This window comes from Scyliorhinus torazame, chromosome 4 (assembly GCF_047496885.1).
Source record: "Scyliorhinus torazame isolate Kashiwa2021f chromosome 4, sScyTor2.1, whole genome shotgun sequence".
Classification (NCBI taxonomy): Eukaryota; Metazoa; Chordata; class Chondrichthyes; order Carcharhiniformes; family Scyliorhinidae; genus Scyliorhinus; species Scyliorhinus torazame.
The window spans coordinates 172,394,459-172,413,539 of NC_092710.1; the positions used below are offsets into that span (position 1 = coordinate 172,394,459).

Consider the following 19,081-nt stretch of genomic DNA (forward strand, 5'->3'; position numbering starts at 1 on the left):
CAGTCACCCAAGGCCAGAATCGAACCTCAGTGTCTGGTACTGTGAGGCAGCAGTGCTAGCCACTGTGCCACTCATGGAACATGATCTTTGTGCTACTTTGATCAATAAAGTGGGGATTGTGTCCAACGAGAGTTGAATCATGGGTTAGATATTTCTCGAGTTTAGATATCTAATTTCCTGAGATAAGGTTCAACACAAACATTCCCTGACCTAAAATAAGTGTGGTAGAATTGTGGTAGGGTTCAGAGTAAATCATCTCTGAAAGTGACTCTTAATGGGATAAATGAAGCATGTTTATTACTTGCTTCTAATCTCCCTCACCCTTTTAGTGTTTATACAAGTTGATTGGATTGATATACAAGCTGGTTAATTTTCATATACATAATTTATAAATCTTGGTAAATATAGGGTGGGATTCTGTTGTGAGTCCTTCCCACTACCACTGCTAGTGAGAACCGATAAATTTGGTGCTCAACAAAATCTCCCATTCACTGCTCCAGGACTGGAGAACCTTACTGCCATGAGCGGACGGAGAATCCTGCCCATAGTATTTTTGCAAACATTGTAGTTTGTTTCAAAGAAAGTCATTAAAACTTCAACTCGTGGGCATTATCCTGAATAGCTTTTTTCAGCATATTTCAATAAGATCTCACCATTTTATAAGGGATTTCAAACTACAGTTGTGGTAATGTTCATTGTTGCTCCTGATTTTCACAAAAAATGAATTGGAGGTTTACCTTATTTTCAGTTTGCATATAAATGAAATGTGTTGCAATAAGAAAGTTTATGTTGGGACTTCGGTGGCAACATGTAGCAGGAGCTCGCATGTAAAATAGCTCCCGCTAGAATCCTTTGATTTTGGCCCTTTTCACCCGGTTCCCAAGGGTAATTGGTGGACAAACCTGTCCCATTGGAGAGCCTATGCAAAAGGATGTCGATAAATGTAAGAAGGAATATTGGGAAGAAAGGTGTGAGTGGTAGCCCTCCTGAGGAACTCAGTAAGGTGCAGAGTCCAGTCCAGGATTATGGCAAAGGACGCTGTATCAGTGGAGGGGGTTAGGTCCAGGTGGGAGGAGGAGTTAGGGTTGGAATTGGAGGAAAGGGTGCGGTGCGAGGCTCTGAGGAGGGTGAATGCTACATCTTGTGAGAGATTAGAGTTAATATAGTTGAAGGCAGTGCATAGGGCTAAGTTGATTAGGATGAGTAGCTTCTTTGCGGGAGTGGAGGATAAATGTGAGTGTTGTGGGAGGGGTCCGGCTAACTATGTGCACATGTTCTGGTTATGTCTTAAGGTCGTGAAGTCTGGGTCTCCTTTAGTACCATGTCGCCAATTCAGCAGATTAAATTGAAGCCCTGTTCCTTTGAGGACCATATTTGGGGTGTGGATCGTGCCAGAGCTGCAGATGGGTTTGGGACTGATGTTCTGGCCTTTGTCTCACTGATTGCTGAAAGGCAGTGCTGATAGGGTGAAGATCAGCTTCTCCGCTCAGTGCCTCAGTATGGCTGGGGGAGCTAACAGAGTTTTTATACCTCGCGAAAGTCAAGTACACCATGAGGGGGGCAATTGAGGGGTTCTACCGGAGATGGCAGCATTTATTCTGTACTATTAGCTGCTGGGGGGGGGAGGGAGGGGGAGGGGAAGGAGGGAGTTAGTGTGACGGGGGACACATTGGGGTTTTTTGGGGGGGTCTTTTTGGGGGGGGGGTGGAATCGTTTTGGGTTGTTTGTTACTGTTCTGTTGTTTGAAAATGTTGAATAAATGTTCTTAAAAGAAAGTTTATGTTGTAATGAAGCTGTCACCAACGTGAAGTTTTAATATAACAAGCTAACTGGTGTGTGATCATTTTCCTTTGTCTTTTTTTTTTACAGACATTGAGCTAGAGGATGTCTTTGGACTGAATGGACAAATAGAACATAAATTAACATTCCTTAGAAAAAATGTGCCAAAGGATATCAAACTTGTGCTGATTGGTCATTCAATTGGTTGTCATATGATACTAGAAATGATGAAGCGTGAACCCAAATTACAGGTAAGTGTTCTAATTGGACAATTGTGATATTTGTGCAACAGGTTTATGGAGATAATTTTTATACTCTACTTAGTGACTGATGTTCTGATGCGAATATGTGCAAGTTATATCTGTCATGATTGAGTGGCATCAACTTGCTCATTATTATCACTATCCTACACACCAGGCACATGGCATAAATTGAATCAAAACAGGCCTTATTTATATTTGACCCAACCCCACCTGAAGCAATTAGCAGCCAATCTGCTTCATCACCTTACAGTTTGCAGATCAGAGACTTAAATGAAATACGTCATAATATAAATGAACTGCAAGAGAATGCAAGAAATACTGGATTTCTGTTGAATTTCAATGAAATGTAGTATTATATGTGTTGTTCCTATTATAAACCCCATATTTAGACCTTTAACTTTGAGCCTGAGTTTATTATTTTTTACTGTACCAAGCCCAATTTTATTTTATAAATTTCGAGTATCCAATTCATTTTTTCCAATTAAGGGGCGATTCAGCGTGGCCAATCCACCTACCCTGCACATCTTTGGGTTGTGGGGGCGAAACCCTCACAAACACCGGGAGAATGTGCAAACTCCACACAGACAGTGACCCAGAGCCGGGATCGTACCTGGGACCTCGGCGCTGTGAGGCATCAGGGCTAACCCACTGTGCCACCGTGCTGCCCCTCCAAGCCCATTTTTGTCCAAAGAGGCTATGAGCCATCATGTTTATTGAATATTTTGCATTATTATCCATTGCTGCTCAATGCTCTATTCTATTTTAAAAGGTGAACTGTGCCACAGTTCTACAGCATTTCTCAACAAGGTAACAATGTGGATGCTTTTTCCTCCTATACCAATTTCCCCAACAATCCTTCATTGAAAGTTGTTGGGACCATAATACCTGAAGACAAAATGACCAATTTGGATTAAAGAAGCACATATTTTTCTCAATTTAAGAGAAAACTTGAAAATTAGCTTACTCGTCTTTTCCACATCAAAAACATAAGCACTCCAGGTGAGTTAGAATGAACAAAATAAAGGGCATGGAATAAATATGGAATACTGAGTTGGGCTTTAAGGACAGTAGCTGCGATTGCTTGCATGATCTCATTAAACTGGAGCAAATATATCAGTCGTACAGAGAAGTGAAACAGAAATAATCTTGGTTTTTGTGCTACTCAAAAGAATGAGGTTTGAAATTTAGAGTTCAAAATCACTTCCATGACTTAGGCAGTTCAAATGGTAAAGTTCTTTCATATAATGTAAGCAGTAAATCGAAGATACCGGTTACCGACTATGTTAAACTGAGGAGCAAGACTTGCCATATTCCACTTTCATCAATGATCTCCTGTAGAGGAGTGCAAATTTCCCTCTGTGAACCATGTGCTACATCCTAGCCGTGGGGACCAGGGGCGAAATTCTCCGGTATCGGCACAATGTCCGCCCACTGGCGCCCAAAACGGCGCAAATCAGTCAGGAATGCTCCGCATCTTGGGGGGCCGAGCCCTAACGTTGAGGGGCTAGGCCCGCGCCGGACTGATTTCCTCCCCGCCAGCAGGCGGAAAAGGTCTTTGGTGCCCCGCCAGCTGGCGCGGAAATGACATCTCCGGGCGGCGCATGCGCGGGAGCGTTAGCGGCCGCTGACAGCATTCCCACGCATGCGCAGTGGAGGGAGTCTCTTCCGCCTCCGCCATGGTGGAGACCGTGACGAAGGCGGAAGGAAAAGAGTGCCACCACGGCACAGGCCCGCCCGCGGATCGTTGGGCCCCAATAGCGGGCTAGGCCACCGTGGGGGCACACCCCGTGGCCAGATCGCCCCGCGCCCCCCCCAGGACCCCGGAGCCCACCCTCACCACCTTGTCCCACCGGTAAGGTAGGTGGTTTCATCTACGCCGGCGGGACAGGCATTCCAGCAGCGGGACTTCGGCCCATCCGGGCCGGAGAATCGCCGGGGGGGCCCGCCAACCGGCGCGGTGCGATTCCCGCCCCCGTCGAATCTCCGGTGCCGGAGAATTCAGCAACCGGCGGGGGTGGGATTCACGTCCCAGATCCTTGAAGCTCAGGCTGTCAGTTGTTTTTACACTTATATTTCTAGTTTACTCATTTGAATTTTAGGGGCCTAGATTCTGGTCTCCTCTGACATCCTGCCACTTATGCCTCCTGTGCAACCAACAATAAATTGGTTGACCATATGTAGACCATACAATACTGTATCCAAACAGCAACTGATCCAGGAAAGACTGTATGCCATCTGGATAACAGGTCCACCAATAACTAGCAAGAGATTTGGGTATTTGAAGTCTTGCCAAAATGGTATGACACCCACCACCCACCACAAAGGAGCAGGAGGGTGACTTTTCAAAATACCACCATATCTGAGGAGATATAATTTAAAAAGGTCATGATAATTACATGGGCAAAAGTTCCCTTTTGCACTTCCAGCAGCACAGCAATGGACTGTGCAATTTCCAAAGTAGTATGGGATTAATTTATGGCTCGGATTTTTTATAATGGGTGTTCAAAATCCTCAATGAACTTTTGTTTCCGTGTCTGTGAACACAGGTTGTTGGGGCTGAAACTGAACTCGGTGATTTTGCTAAAAATGTTGCAGCATTACATAAGCATTTTACAGTTAACGCCTCTGCCACTTCCTTTCAGTGTCTGAAAATACTTGAAAAGCAGGGAAAAATTAACGAAATAATGCAATGCTTTGTCTATGATGTATATGTACATGAGTCATTGAAGGAAGCAGGACAGGTTGACAGTGCAGTTAATAAGGCTTTGTTAATAGGGGTGTAGCGCACAAAGACTCCGAGAGACGAATGGAGTGAAGTCGATGAGGCTTTATTAAGCGTGTCTGTTCCCCCGCAGCTCGATAGTAGAATGGCCTGCGGGGGAGGACTCCGGCTTCTTATACTCCGCCTTCAGGGCGGAGCTAGATGTCAACGGCCAACCAGGACCCGGGATCTGTCAGCCAATGACATTAGGGCTTCCAGTCCCACATGACCCCTAATACATACTACCACAAGGGGCATAGAGTACAAGAGCAAGAAAGTTCTGTTAAACTTGTAAACACTGGTTCAGCCTCACCTGGAGTAATGCTTCCAGTACTACGTGCCATACTTTAACTAGGATGGGAAGGCATGAGGGAGAGTGCAGAAAGGATTAATGAGAATGGTTTCAGGAATGAGGGGCGGGATTCTCCGCTCCCGCGCCGCATACATGACGCGGCCGGTGCCGCATAACTGGCGTCACCCGCGCATGCGCGGGGCGGCCGGCGCCGCATAACTGGCATCACTCACGCATGCGCGGGATGGCCGGCGCCAACCCGCGTATGCGTGGTTGCCGTCCTCTTCGAGTCCGCTCCGCAAGAAGATGTCAGACGGATCTTGCGGGGCTGCGGAAGAAAGGAGGTCCTACTTCAGAGAGGACGGCCTGACGATCGGTGGGCACGATCGCGGGCCAGACCCCATTTGAGGCCCCTCCCGGTGCGGGATTCCCCACCCCCCCACAGGCCGCCTCCCCAGCAATCCCGCGCTGTTCCCGCCGGCAGCGACCAGGTGTGGACGGCGCCGGGGGGGAACCCGCCGTTTTGGGTTGGCTGCTCGGCCTATCCGGGCCTGAGAATAGCAGGGGTGCCGGAGAATCGCCATTTTGGGTGTCTCGGACGATTCTCCGGCCTGCGCCGCGCGGAACTCGACGGGGCCGTTCTCGCCACTTGGGAGAATCGCGGGAGGGCGTCGGACCAGCGTCGTGGGAAAATTTGGCGACCCAGGCGATTCTCCCAACCGGCGCGGGAGCGGAGAATCGCGCCCGAAAAATTTCAGTTTCGAAGATAAGTTCGAGAAATCAGGGGCGAAATTCTCCGTTATCGGCGCAAAGTCCGCCGATCGGCGCCAAAAACGGCGCAAATCCGACCTTCATCATGCCGCCCCAAACGTCGCAAAGTCTCCGGCCCAGAATGGGCTAGCAGCGACGTGACGGGATCCGCGCTTGCTCACGTGCTTCACGCCGCACGGCGTGAAGGCTCATCAGGACGCGCTGCTCCCCCCCCACCCGACCGAAACACCCAACCGGAACACCCGACCGGATGGCCGCCCGCCGCTCAGCCCCGAGGTTCCAGTCATGGGATGTGGCGGCGCTCCTGGACGCAGTGGAGCAGAGGAGGGAGGCCTGTATCCCGGACACGGCCGCAGATTTGCCCCACGCCACAGCCGGCGTCTGTGGACGAAGGTGGCAGAGGCCGTCACCGCTGTGGCCCTGACACCACGGACAGGCACCCAGTGCCACAAGAAGGTGAACGACCTTGTCAGAGCAGCCAGGGTGAGCCTCCCCCTGCCCGATATCCATATCCCCCATATCCCCCCTCCCCCATATCCCCCTCCCCATATCCCCCATATCCCCCTCCCCCATATCCCGCCTCCCCATATCCCCCCTCCCCCATATCCCCCCTCCCCCATATCCCCCCTCCCCCATATCCGCCTTCCCCCATTTCCCCAAGTGAATCCAGCCCTAACCTTAACCTCTGCAATACACGCGCAACCGATGGCGCGCATTCATATACCTGTCTAATACTGTTACCTTTTACCCCTGCCACCCCCCCCCCCTCCCCCCACAGGAGAAACGCGCACACAACACCAGGGAGCATGTGAGGACTGGAGGAGGCCCCGCTGATGAGAGGCCACTGACCGAACACGAGGAAAGGGCCCTGGAACTGGCTGGCGGACCTGAGGACCGGGAGGTTGCTGATGCAGAGGTCGGGGCCCACCAGCAAGTGAGCCACCGACAGCCCGTCCCCATATTCCCCCTCCCCCATATCACCTGATCACTGCCTGCGTGTCTAACCATGCATGCTTCATTGTGTATCGCAGGAGCAAACGTCGAGGCACCCATCCCCGCAGATGCAGACCGCCCGCATGATGCCCCTCGGAGGCCACGGGAGACGGAGAGACCCGGACCCTCCGGCATGCGACGCCTGCAGGATGCCCCTTGCACACCACGGGAGACGGAGAGACCCTGACCCTCCGGCATGCGACGCCCGCAGGATGTCCCTTGGAGACCACTGGAGACGGAGAGACCTGGAGCAACAGGGAGACAACGCCCCCGTCTCGTGCGGGTGCGACGACGCAGGCGTGTGCCACCCAGCGACGAGAGGGGCAGCCACAGGTCCCCGTCACAGCCGAGCCAGGACACCACTACCCAGGACACCACTACCCAGGACACCCCTACCCAGGACACCACTGTCCAGGACACCCCTACCCAGGACACCCCTACCCGGGACAGCACTACCCAGGAAAACGAAATACCGGACAGTGACACAGATTGGATGGGCGGAGACGAGCCGCCACCCCAAAGTGCCATGGACTCAGAGTGGGACGAAGAGCACGACACAACGCCACTGCTGTCACCAACACCCTCCACCATCGCAGAAACACTCACCTCGGTTGGGCACTTTAGTGATGAGGCGTCTGGTACACTCACTGGTGCGCACAACACAGCCGTCCCGGTACAGCAGGCGGAGGTAGGAGCAGCAGAGGGGCCGGGCGGTCGGAGGGCAGCCCAGCCCAAGCGAACATCTGCCGCCCAGATGGATCCCGTGTTCCTGGAGTTACCACACCCACCCATAGATCCGATGCAACCACCGAACCGGAGACGAGCGAAGAGGGTGACGGCCGGCTTGCGGCGGCTGCAGTCGCAGGTGGAGGAGTTCACCCGCGTCCAGGAGCTGGGAGTGGTGCCGGTCATACGTGCCACCCAGGCCGACACCGCACGGGTGGCGTCCGCGGTGGAGGCAATGGGTGCAACGGTGTCAGACATGGGGAACGGTTTGCGAGGCCTGGGGCTTTCCGTGCAGGCGGCGTCTGTGGCCCAGGAAATGGCTGCCCTCTCACAGGAGGCCATGAGCCAGCGCCAGCGGCAAATGGCAGAGGCGCTCAACGCCATGGCCCAGTCTCAGCAGTCCATAGCCCAGTCTCTGCAGGCCATGGCCCAGTCTCAGCAGGCCATGGCCCAGTCTCTGCAGGCCATCGCTGAGGGCATCGGCGCCATTGCCCACGTGCGAGCCGGCGTCGCACAGTCACAGACAGGGTTTGCCAATCCCCTGAGCTCCATGGCTGCAAACCTGCAGACCCCTGTCGATCCCAGCACAGGCCTCTAGGACTGGCAGCGCCAGATGTCCGGGGGGCGTCGGATGGCCAGTCCGTTCGCATCCCCCACCCATGTAGAGGCCTGGGGGCCATCGGGCACCCCGAGGGAGGAGGAGGTGCTGTGGTCCATCCCGGGTCCCCCTGTAGGGGCGGTCCCGGAACACCGCGACACCTCGGACTCCCCCCCCCTTCCGTCCCAGGTGCATCGGGTGGGCAACGGGCAGGACAGGCTGGCAGCTCGCCATCCCAGTCTCCCGGGCCGCAGCCTGGCCCATCTAGGCCAGGGCGCCCCAGGAAACGGCCGCCAAAGGGATCCCGTGTCAGAGGGCAGGAATCACAGGAGTCCACCTCCAGTTCTGTTGTACCGTCTGGGGAACCACTTAGACGTAGTCATAGGGTCCGTAAGGCCAAACAACTATACACTGAGAAAGTTGGCACGGGTGCAGGGCACAGATGAGTTTTAGGGGCTAGGGCACGTGCATGAACTCCGTTCGTTATTAAAGTCAATGTTATACCTACAGAAGCTGCCTTTGTGCTCTGTCCAAAGCGTGCGGGGGTGTCATGTACGTTGAGCGCAAGTGTATGTGTGAGGGGTGGTCTTACCTCAGCCCCAGGTGAGTCTGCCCCCTTCCCCCTGGGCCGCCATCAACATCCCCCCCGGGCAGAGGACGGGATCGTGCGCTGCAGTGTCACAGCCGCATGCAGGGATGGTCCGGGTGTATGGTGGTACTGTGGCCATGGGTCAGACATAGTCCAACGATGTGGAGCCAGGAGCTCATCGCAGGGCGGGTTGTCATCATCCTCCATGGCCTGCAATAGACACATGTCCACCGGCAACTGTGTGAGCCCGGCAGTTGTGCCGCAGGTAGATCGGCAATGGGGGGGGTGGTGTGCATGCGGGTGGGGTGGGTGGGGTTGGGGAGGGGGGTGAGGGTGCTGGGTGGGTGGATGGGTGGGGGGTGTGGGTGGTCGGCTGTTGCCATGGTGTGCAGTCTGTGGCCATACTACCCGATTCCCACGCCCATCTAGTCAGTGAAGCGGGCGGCTATCAGCCTGTCCCGTGCCCGCTGGCCCAGCCGGTAACGGTGGACAGCCACCCGCCCGTGTCTAGCCCGTCTGCCCTGACCATTGCCCCCATCTCCCTCATCTGGGAAGGACTGCGCCTCTTCCTGCTGCTCCTCCACTCCGCCCTCCTCTGCCTGCGGCACATCGCCCCTCTGCTGGGCTATATTGTGCAGGACGCAGCACACCACAATGATGCGGCCGACCCTATCTGACCGATACCGGAGGGCGCCCCCAGAGAGGTCCAGGCACCTGAAACGCATCTTCAGCACGCCAAAGCACCTCTCTATCACTCCCCTTGTCGCAACATGGGCATCATTGTAGCGGTTCTCCGCCTCATTGCGTGGCCTCCGTACAAGCGTCATCAGCCACGATCGCAATGGGTAGCCCCTATTGCCCAGAAACCAGCCCCTCAGCCGGGGATGGTGTCCCTCGTACATGCCGGTGATGTATGACCGCGACAACACGTATGAGTCGTGTACACTGCCCGGGTAACGGGCGCAGACGTGCAGGACCATCATGCGGTGGTCGCAGACCACCTGTATGTTCAGCGAATAGGTCCCCTTCCTATTGGTGAACACGACCCTGTTATCTGCAGGTGGCCGCACGGCGACGTGCATCCCATCAATCGCGCCCTGGACCATGGGGAACCCGGCCACGGCAGAGAAGCCCACGGCCCGGCCATCTTGGCTGGCCCGGTCCACAGGAAATCGGATGCAGCGGTGCGCCATGGCATATAGGGCGTCTGTCACTGCCCGGATGCACCGGTGCACCGATGTCTGCGATATGCCAGACAGGTCCCCACTCGGTGCCTGGGATGACCCCGTTGCATAAAAGTTCAGGGCCACCGTAACCTTGACACGGGGAGAGGGTGTCCCCCGCCCGTGCCACGCGGTAACAGGTGTGCCAGCAGGTGGCAGATGTGTGCCACGGTTTCCCGCCTCATCCGGAGTCTCCTCCTGCATTCCCGGTCCGTGAGGTCCTGGTATGACTGCCGGGGCCGGTACACTCGGGGCGCCCTCGGCTGCCTCCGTTGCCATGGGGCCGCGAAGTCCTCCTCCCCCTCCTCGTCCTGTCGGCCAGGTGTCCCTCCAGTCTGGGCGGCTGCCGCCTGCCCCTCTGCGGCAGCCTGCGCCGCCTCTATGGCACTCTCCTCCTCCGCCTCCTCCTCCTCCTCATCCAGGGCAACATAGACATTAGCGGCTCCCGCCACGGCGGCCAACATTGCTGGCTAATCGGAAAACGTGACGGCCTGGTGGGGGGGGTGGGGAACGACGACATGTCATCATTGCCCATACCCCCTCCTCCCCCCAGCCAGGTGGCACGGACCGCATGGGTCCAACTGTTGGAGGCTGGCACCTGGTCAGGTGGACCAACTCACTTGCCCTCGCATCCCCCCTCCCCGGCACGGACCCCCCCATCCTCCCTCCCCGGCACGGACCCCGTCCCCCCATCCCCCTCCCCGGCACGGACCCCGTCCCCCCCGTCCCCCTCCCCGGCACGGACACCCCCCGTCCCCCGGCACGGACCCCGTCCCCCTCCCCGGCACGGACCCCCACCCTCCTCCCCGGCACGGATCCCGTCCCCCTCCCCGGCACGAACCCCCCCCCGCCACCCTCCTCCCCAGCACGGACCCTGTCCCCCCCGGCACGGACCCCGTCCCCCCATCCCCCTCCCCGGCACGGACACCCCCCGTCCCCGTCCCTCTCCCCGGCACGGACTCCATCCCCCTCCCTGGCACGGACCCCCCCCATCCTCCTCCCCGTCCCCCCGTCCCCCTCCCCGGCACGGACCCCATCCCCCTCCCCGGCACGGACCCCGTCCCCCCATCCCCCTCCACAGCACGGACACCCCCGTCCCCCATCCCCCCTGTCCCCCTCCCCGGCACGGACCCCGTCCCCCCATCCCCCTCCACGGCACGGACACCCCCCCCCGCCCCCCTCCCCGGCACGGACCCCGTCCCCCCATCCCCCCCCACGGCACGGACACCCCCATCCTCCTCCCCGGCACGGACCTCACCATCCCCCCTCCCCGGCACTCAACCCCCCTCCCGGCACTCCCCCGGAGCCCAGCCCACTCTAACCACCCCCCCCCGCCGCGCGCACACACACAAAACCCTACACACACCTCTCCCCCACACATTCAGACTGCGGCCACGCCATTGCCTGTCCAGCGGCCAACCCCCCAGAACGTCACTCACCTCCACGCTGGTCGGCGTAAACCTTGAGCACAGGTTGGCGCCAATTAAAAGGAGGTTTGATTTACGCCGACGTGACCCGTCATCACGTCGACGGGACTTCGGCCCATCCGGACGGGAGAATATCGGCAGGCCCAAAATCGATTGCCTTGCGCCCACCTGTGCCATTCTCCGAGGTGTGCGGCGCCATTGACGTCCCGCCGACTTTTCTCCCTTCGGAGACTTCGGCGGGCGGCGGGGGCGGAATTCACGGCGGCCAACGGCCATTCTCCGACCCGCTGGGGGGGTCGGAGAATGATGCCCCAGGACTGTTTTCTTTGGAGAAGAGAAGGTTGAGCAGAGATCTGAAAGAGTTATTCAAAATCATGAAAGTTCTGGACAGAATTGATGGGAATATCTGTCCCCACTGAGTGGAGGAGTCAAGTATGCGAGGGCACAGATTTAATGTAATTGGCAAAAGAAGAAATGGCAACATGGGGAGAAATGGGGAGAAAGGGCAGTACGGTAGCCTTGTGGATAGCACAATTGCTTCACAGCTCCAGGGTCCCAGGTTCGATTCCGGCTTGGGTGACTGTCTGTGCGGAGTCTGCACATCCTCCCCGTGTGTGCGTGGGTTTCCTCCGGGTGCTCCGGTTTCCTCCCACAGTCCAAAGATGTGCGGGTTAGGTGGATTGGCCATGATAAATTGCCCTTAGTGTCCAAAATTGCCATTAGTGTTGGGTGGGGTTACTGGGTTATGGGGATAGGGTAGAGGTGTGGACCTCGGATAGGGTGCTCTTTCCAAGAGCCGGTGCAGACTCGATGGGCCGAATGGCCTCCTTCTGCACTGTAAATTCTATGAAATCTATGAAATTTCTTCAGGCACCGAATGGTTCATATCTGGAATGCACTGCCTGAAAGTGTGGTGGAGGAATACAAAGAACAAGAACAAAGAAAATTACAGCACAGGAACAGGCCCTTCGGCCCTCTCAGCCTGCTCCGATCCAGATCCTTTATCTAAACCTGTCACCTATTTTCCAAGGAACTACTTCCCTCTGTTTCCCACCCGTTCATATATCTGTCTAGATGCATCTTAAATGATGCTATTGTGCCACCTCTACCACCCCCGCTGGCAAAGCGTTCCAGGCACCCACCACCCTCTGCGTAAAAAACGTTCCACGCACATCTCCCTTAAACTTTCCCCCTCTCACCTTGAAATTGTGACCCCTTGTAATTGACACCCCACCCTTGGGAAAAAGTTTGTTGCTATCCACCCTGTCCATACCTCTCATAATTTTGTAGACCTCAATCAGGTCCCCCTTCAACCTCCGTCTTTCCAACGAAAACAATCCTAATCTACTCTAACTTTCTTCATAGCTAGCACCCTCCATACCAGGCAACATCCTGGTGAACCTCCTCTGCACTCTCTCTGAAGCATCCACATCCTTCTGGTAATGTGGCGACCAGAACTTCACGCAGTATTCCAAATGTGGCCTAACCAAAGTCCTATACAACTGTAGCATGACCTGCTAACTCTTGTACTCAATACCCCATCCGATGAAGGTAAGTATGCTGTATGCCTTCTTGATCACTCTATCGACCTGCGTTGCCACCATCAGGGTACAATGGACCTGAACTTCCAGATCTCTCTGTACATCAATTTTCCACAGGACTCTTCCATTGACCATATAGTCCGCTCTTGAATTGGATCTTCCAAAATGCATCACCTCGCATTTGCCTGGATTGAACTCCATCTGCCATTTCTCTGCCCAACTCTCCAATCTATCTATATTTTGCTGTATTCTCTGACAGTCCCCCTCGCTATCTGCAACTTCACCAATCTTAGTATCATCTGCAAACTTGCTAATCAGACCTTCGTCCAGATCATTTATATATATCACAAACAACAGTGGTCCGAGCACGGATCCCTGTGGAACACCACTAGTCACCCTTCTCCATTCTGAAACACTCCCTTCCACCACTACTCTCTGTCTCCTGTTGCCCAGCCAGTTCTTTATCCATCTAGTTAGTACACCCTGAACCCCATGCGACTTCACTTTTTCCATCAACCTGCCATGGGAAACTTTATCCAACGCCTTACTGAAGTCCATGTTTCTGACATCTACAGCCCTTTCCTCAGCAATTAACTTTGTCACTTCCTCAAAAAATTCTATTAGGTTTGTAAAACATGATTTTCTCTGCACAAAACCATGCTGCCTATCACTGATAAGTCTATTTTCTTCCAAATGTGAATAGATCCTATCCCTCAGTATCTTCTCCAACAGTTTGCCTACCACTGACGTCAAGCTCACAGGTCTATAATTCCCTGGATTATCCCTGCTATACTTCTTAAACAAAGGGACAACATTAGCAATTCTCCAGTCCTTCGCGACTTCACCCATGCTCAAGGATGCTGCAAAGATATCTGTCAAGGCCCCAGCTATTTTGTTGCTCGCTTCCCTCAGTAACCTGGGATAGATCCCATCCGGACCTGGGGACTTGTCCACCTTAACTGATTACAAATATAGTATCAAATCATGAATAAATGAAAGGAATAATGATTTTACTTACCAATCACAATACTTACCAACACACGAAGAGTTCAATTTCTCCCAGCTACTGCTAATTGGAGCACTTTCCTTACCAGCCAATCAAGTCACTGCTTTGCTGTGATGTCACTCTTCAAAGTTTATCCCCAAAGACCCTGTGGCCGCTGTTTAAGCAGCGAAGCAGCTAGTTTAAATACTCACCGCTCGACTCTGTAGCTCCGCCCACTCCAACAGCTGAATTCCCGTTCAACAACAATAACCTGCTCACTAACACTCAGTTTGTTTTTTACCAGGGCCATTCAGCCCTGGTCCAAACGTGAGGGTGGTGCAGTGGATGTTGTCTACATGGATTTTAGTAAGGTGTTTGACAAGGTCCCACATGGCAGACTAGTCAGGTATGTAAAACCCACGAGACACCGGGTAATGTGGCAAGTTGGATCCAAAGCTGGCTTTGTAACAGGAAACAGAGGGTAATAGAACATACAGTGCAGAAGGAGGCCATTTGGCTCATCGAGTCTGCACTGATCCACTTAAGCCCTCTCTCCCACCCTATCCTCATAACCCAATAACCCCTCCTAACATTTTGGTCGCTAACAGCAATTTATCATGACCAATCCACCTGACCTGCACGTCTTTGGACTGTGGGAGGAAACCGGAGTACCCGGAGGATACCCACGCAGACACGGGGAGAATGTGCAGACTCCGCACAGACAGTGACCCAATGGGGAATCGAACTTGGGACCTGGCGCTGTGAAGCCACAGTGCTAGCCACTTGAGCTACCGTGCTGCCCCAAACTCTTGGGATTTATGAACCTGTTCCCTTTAATAATGTAAATTTTCAAAGTGACTTAATAAACTGAGTTCTTGATGTGAGAATTGTTCCTAGTTTACCTATTGAAGGGTAACTATACGTTCTATTTTATACTGGCTAATTATTTGGCAGGTTTGAAAGTATCAGCATCTATGAAAGATTGAAGCGAGCTGGCTATGGTGAGGCAAACTGAGATTTTTCAGGAGGGACACCCTGAATTGTTCCCATTTAGCATGCTAACTATAGCCTAAGCTCATTAGGTTAGACTGGATGACCTTTTAGAGGGAGGAGAATGCAGGTGTTCAGCTTTTTTCAGGAATTTGAATGTGGGATGTTATTCTGAAAATGGCGAGGCTGAATTATTCAAACTTTCTTGATCAAAGCCCAGCAGGCAGACCATGTTCGTGGGGATTGTCTCAGACAGAATATTCTGAGGAACAATCAGATGAGGGGCGAGATTCTCCTGGTCAATAGCTGCCCTTGTGAATGGAAAGCTGTTTCAAGTGGCCTTCCGCAGGTCTCGGCGTTGGAATCCCTGCTATTTGTTTTATATATTAACGATTTGGACTTGAATATGGGGGTACGATTGTGAAATTTGCCACACGGCACTAAAATTGACTGAGTAATGAATAATGTAGAGGATAGCTGAAATGAGATAAGATGGGCTGGTGGAGTGGGCAGGAAAGTGGTAGATGGAGTTCAACTCTGATAAGTGTGAGGGAATGCAAGTAGGGAGATCAAACGGTAAAAGGAAATACACAATAAACGGGAATATACTAAAAGTGGTAGATGAAGTGAGAGATCTTGGTGTGCAAGTGCACAGGTCCCTAAAAGTAACAATAGACCTGGATAAGGTTGTAAAGAAGGTATGTGGAATGCTCTCTTCCATTGGCAGAAAAATAGACTACAAAAGAAGGGCTATAATAATGGAACTGTATAAGACACTGGTGAAGCCACAAGTGGAGTATTGTACTCAGTTCTGGTCACCACATTACAGGAAGGATGTAATTGCACTGAAGAGAGTGCAGAGAAGGTTTACTAAATTGTTGCCAGGGTTGGAGAAGTGTAGCTACGAGGAGGTGTTGGAGTGGTTGAGGTTATTTTCCTTGGAACAGAGAAAGCTGAGGAATGACAAGATTGAGGTATACAAAATTGTGACGGGTAGAGAAAGAGCAGACAGAAGGAACCTGGTTCACTTGGCATGGAGAACAAAATTCAATAGTCATAAATTCAAGAGTCATACCCAGCACAAATGAAAATAGTTTTGACTGTTTGAAGTCAATCATCCTTGTCCCAGGACTTTGCTGCAGAATTCCTCAGGATAGTGTCCTTTGCCTAATTATCTTCAGCTGTTTCATCAATGACCTACGCACCATCATAAGTAGTGGTATTTGCGGATGATTGCAGAATGGTTAGCACCATTTGTGACTCCTCAGATACTGAAGCAGTCTGTGTCAAGAGAATCTAACCATGTGTCCTTGACATTCAACAGCATTACTATCGCTGACTCCCCTACTATCCATATCTTTGGGTTACCACTGAGCAGAACTGAACTAGACCAGCCATTAAAAATATTGTAATTACAACAGCAAGTTAGAGACTGGGAATTTTGCAGAGAGTAATTCCCCCCCTAACTCCCCAAAGCCTTTCCATCATCCACAAGGCACAAGTCAGGAGTGTGATGGCATACTCTTCACTTGCAGCCCACTTGATTGGCACCCCATCCACCACCTTCAACATTCACTCCTTCCACCACTGATGCGTGGCAGCACCGTGTATCATCTATAAGATGCATTGCAGCAAATCACCAAAGCTCCTTCAATAACACCTTCCAAGCCCAACCTCTACCATCAAGAAGGACAAGGGCAGCAGATACATGAGAATACTACCACCTACAAACTCCCCTCCAAAGCACAAACTACCATGACTTGGAACTGTATAGCCATTTGTTTACTGTCACTGGGTCAAATTTCTGGAGCTTTCTTCTGCACAGCACTACTGGAGTTCCTACAACATATGGACTGCAGCAGTTCAAGAAAACAGCACACCACCACCTTTTCATGGACAGTTGGGGAAGGGTAATAAATGCTGGCCTAGCCAACAATGCCCACATTGCATGAATAAAACAAACAAAGTCAAGGCATTGAAGGGGGAATTGGATTATTATCTGAAAAGCAAGAATGTGCAGAGTTACGCTGAGACGTCAGGAGAATGGCACCAGACGTATTGCTCATTTGCAGAGCTGCCGCTCGAATGGTTTCCTCTGTGCTGTAACAATTGTGTGATTCTGTCGATTGATGATTTCCAATTGGTGGTAACTTCACCATAAAAGGTAGTTGAAATTTTTTTATTTTTTTTATAAATGTTTTTAATTGGCTTTTTGAACAAAGGGGGCGCGATTCTCCACTCCCACGCCGGTTGGGAGAATCGCCTGGGCCGCCGAAATTTCCGGGGACGCCGGTCCGACGCCCTCCCGCAATTCTCCCAAGCGGCGGGAATGGGCCGGTCGAGTTTCGCAGGCCGGAGAATCGCCGGAGATACCCAAAATGGCGATTCCCCGGCACCCCCGCGATTCTGAGGCCTGGATGGGCCGAGCGGCCAGGCCAAAACGGCGGATTCCCCCCAGCGCCGTCCACACCTGGTCGCTGCAGTCGTGGGAGGTGCGTGAACGCTGGGGGGGGGGGGGGGGGGGGGGGCCTGTGGGGGGGGGGGGGGGGGGTGAGGGGGGATCCTGCACCGGGCTTCACCTTGAATGTGGGGTGGCCCGCAATCAGTGCCCACCGATCGTCGGGTCCTCCTCTCTGAAGGAGGACCTCCTTCCTTCCGCGGCCCCGCAAGATCCGTCCCCCATCTTCTTGCAGGGCGGATTTGGACAGGACGGCAACCACGCATGCGCGGGTCATTCGCGGATGACGTCCGTTATGCGGCGCCGGCCGCGTCATCTATGCGGCGCCGCTTTTACACGGGCGACAAGGCCTGGCGCGGGTAGATGACGCGGCCCCGATACTGGCCCATTGTCAGCGCCTGAATCGGTCGGGACCGGGGCCGTTCCGCGCCGTCGTGAACCTCGACGGCGCGGCCACTTCGGCGTGGGGGTGGAGAATCCCGCCCAGTATATTTACCGTTATGTGCACAGAATAAAATATACATATGTATATATACATAGAAGAGAAGGGAACACGTACAAAAAGCAAAATAAAACAAAAAAAAAACAGAATAGAATAACTGGTAGGTATTATGCGCTAGCTCAACAACAGCAACTCTGTACAATTGGCAATATTATTTTTAACACATAAGTAGGCATGTGTTTGTAGAGGGGGCGGAAACTGGGGGGGTAGATATACATTTGGGCGCCGTGGAAACAATTGCAGAACAATTACAGAGGGCAATACGCTAATGGATCTAGTGTTGGTGTTGACGCTTGCTTCTCCCAGACTGTTTTCGCTGCCGTTGTCGTCTCGCATTCACCTCCACTTCAGCCGTTCGTCCTGTCTTTTGCCCGTATTTTCCTTGTTCTCTGCTCCTGTATATGCCAAGTTTGTTATCGTTTCCCGTGCCCTCCTTCCGGCTGTCATTCCCTTACCTCCTCCCCACCTCTCTGTTTCTCCTCTATTGTTCCCTGTCTCCTCCCTCTTCCTCCCCTCCCCTTCTGCCCCCTTCCCCCCTCCCCTTCTGTGGTTTTCCTTTATTTTCTCTTAGGTTTGGCTGTTATCCCACTCCTGTTGGCCACAAACAGGTCCCGGAACAATTGGGTGAATGGCTCCCACGTGCTGTGGAAGCCGTCGTCTGACCCTCGGATGGCGAATTTGATTTTCTCCATTTGGAGAGATTCTGAGAGGTCGGACAGCCAGTCTGCAGCATTGGGTGGTGCTGCTGACTGCCAGCTGAACAGGATTCTACGGTGGGCGATCAGGGAGGCAAAGGCAAGGACGTCCGCCCTCCTTCCCAGGAATAGATCTGGCTGGTCTGCTACCCCGAAGACTGCCATCTTCGGGCATGGCTCCATCCTCATCCCCACCACTTTGGACATTGACTCGAAGAAGGCTGTCCAGTATCCCGCAAGTCTGGGGCAAGACCAGAACATATGGGTATGGTTGACCGGGCCTCATTGGCACCGTTCACATCTATCCTCCACCTGCGGGAAGAACCTACTCATACGAGTTCTTGTTAAGTGGGCGGTAGTTGAAATTATGTGGTGAATTTTAAAATACAGTTTGGACTCGAACTGGAGCAACTAGCTAAACATCAAAATAACAGTAACAGAATAGAATTAGAACTAATGTCAGTTAAATACGAATATACACAGGTAAC

The 19,081-nt window shown here is 53.1% G+C and overlaps 1 protein-coding gene across 3 annotated transcripts in view; it reads left to right on the forward strand.

Annotated features, from left to right (window-relative positions):
- Positions 1-19,081, forward strand: part of ldah (lipid droplet associated hydrolase) — a 521,342-nt gene that overhangs the window by 357,252 nt on the left and 145,009 nt on the right. For all 3 annotated transcript variants that reach the window (XM_072498873.1, XM_072498871.1, XM_072498872.1), the window contains exon 4: positions 1,870-2,030. In XM_072498873.1, coding sequence (XP_072354974.1) covers positions 1,870-2,030 — 161 coding nt within the window. The remainder of the gene's footprint in view (positions 1-1,869; positions 2,031-19,081) is intronic.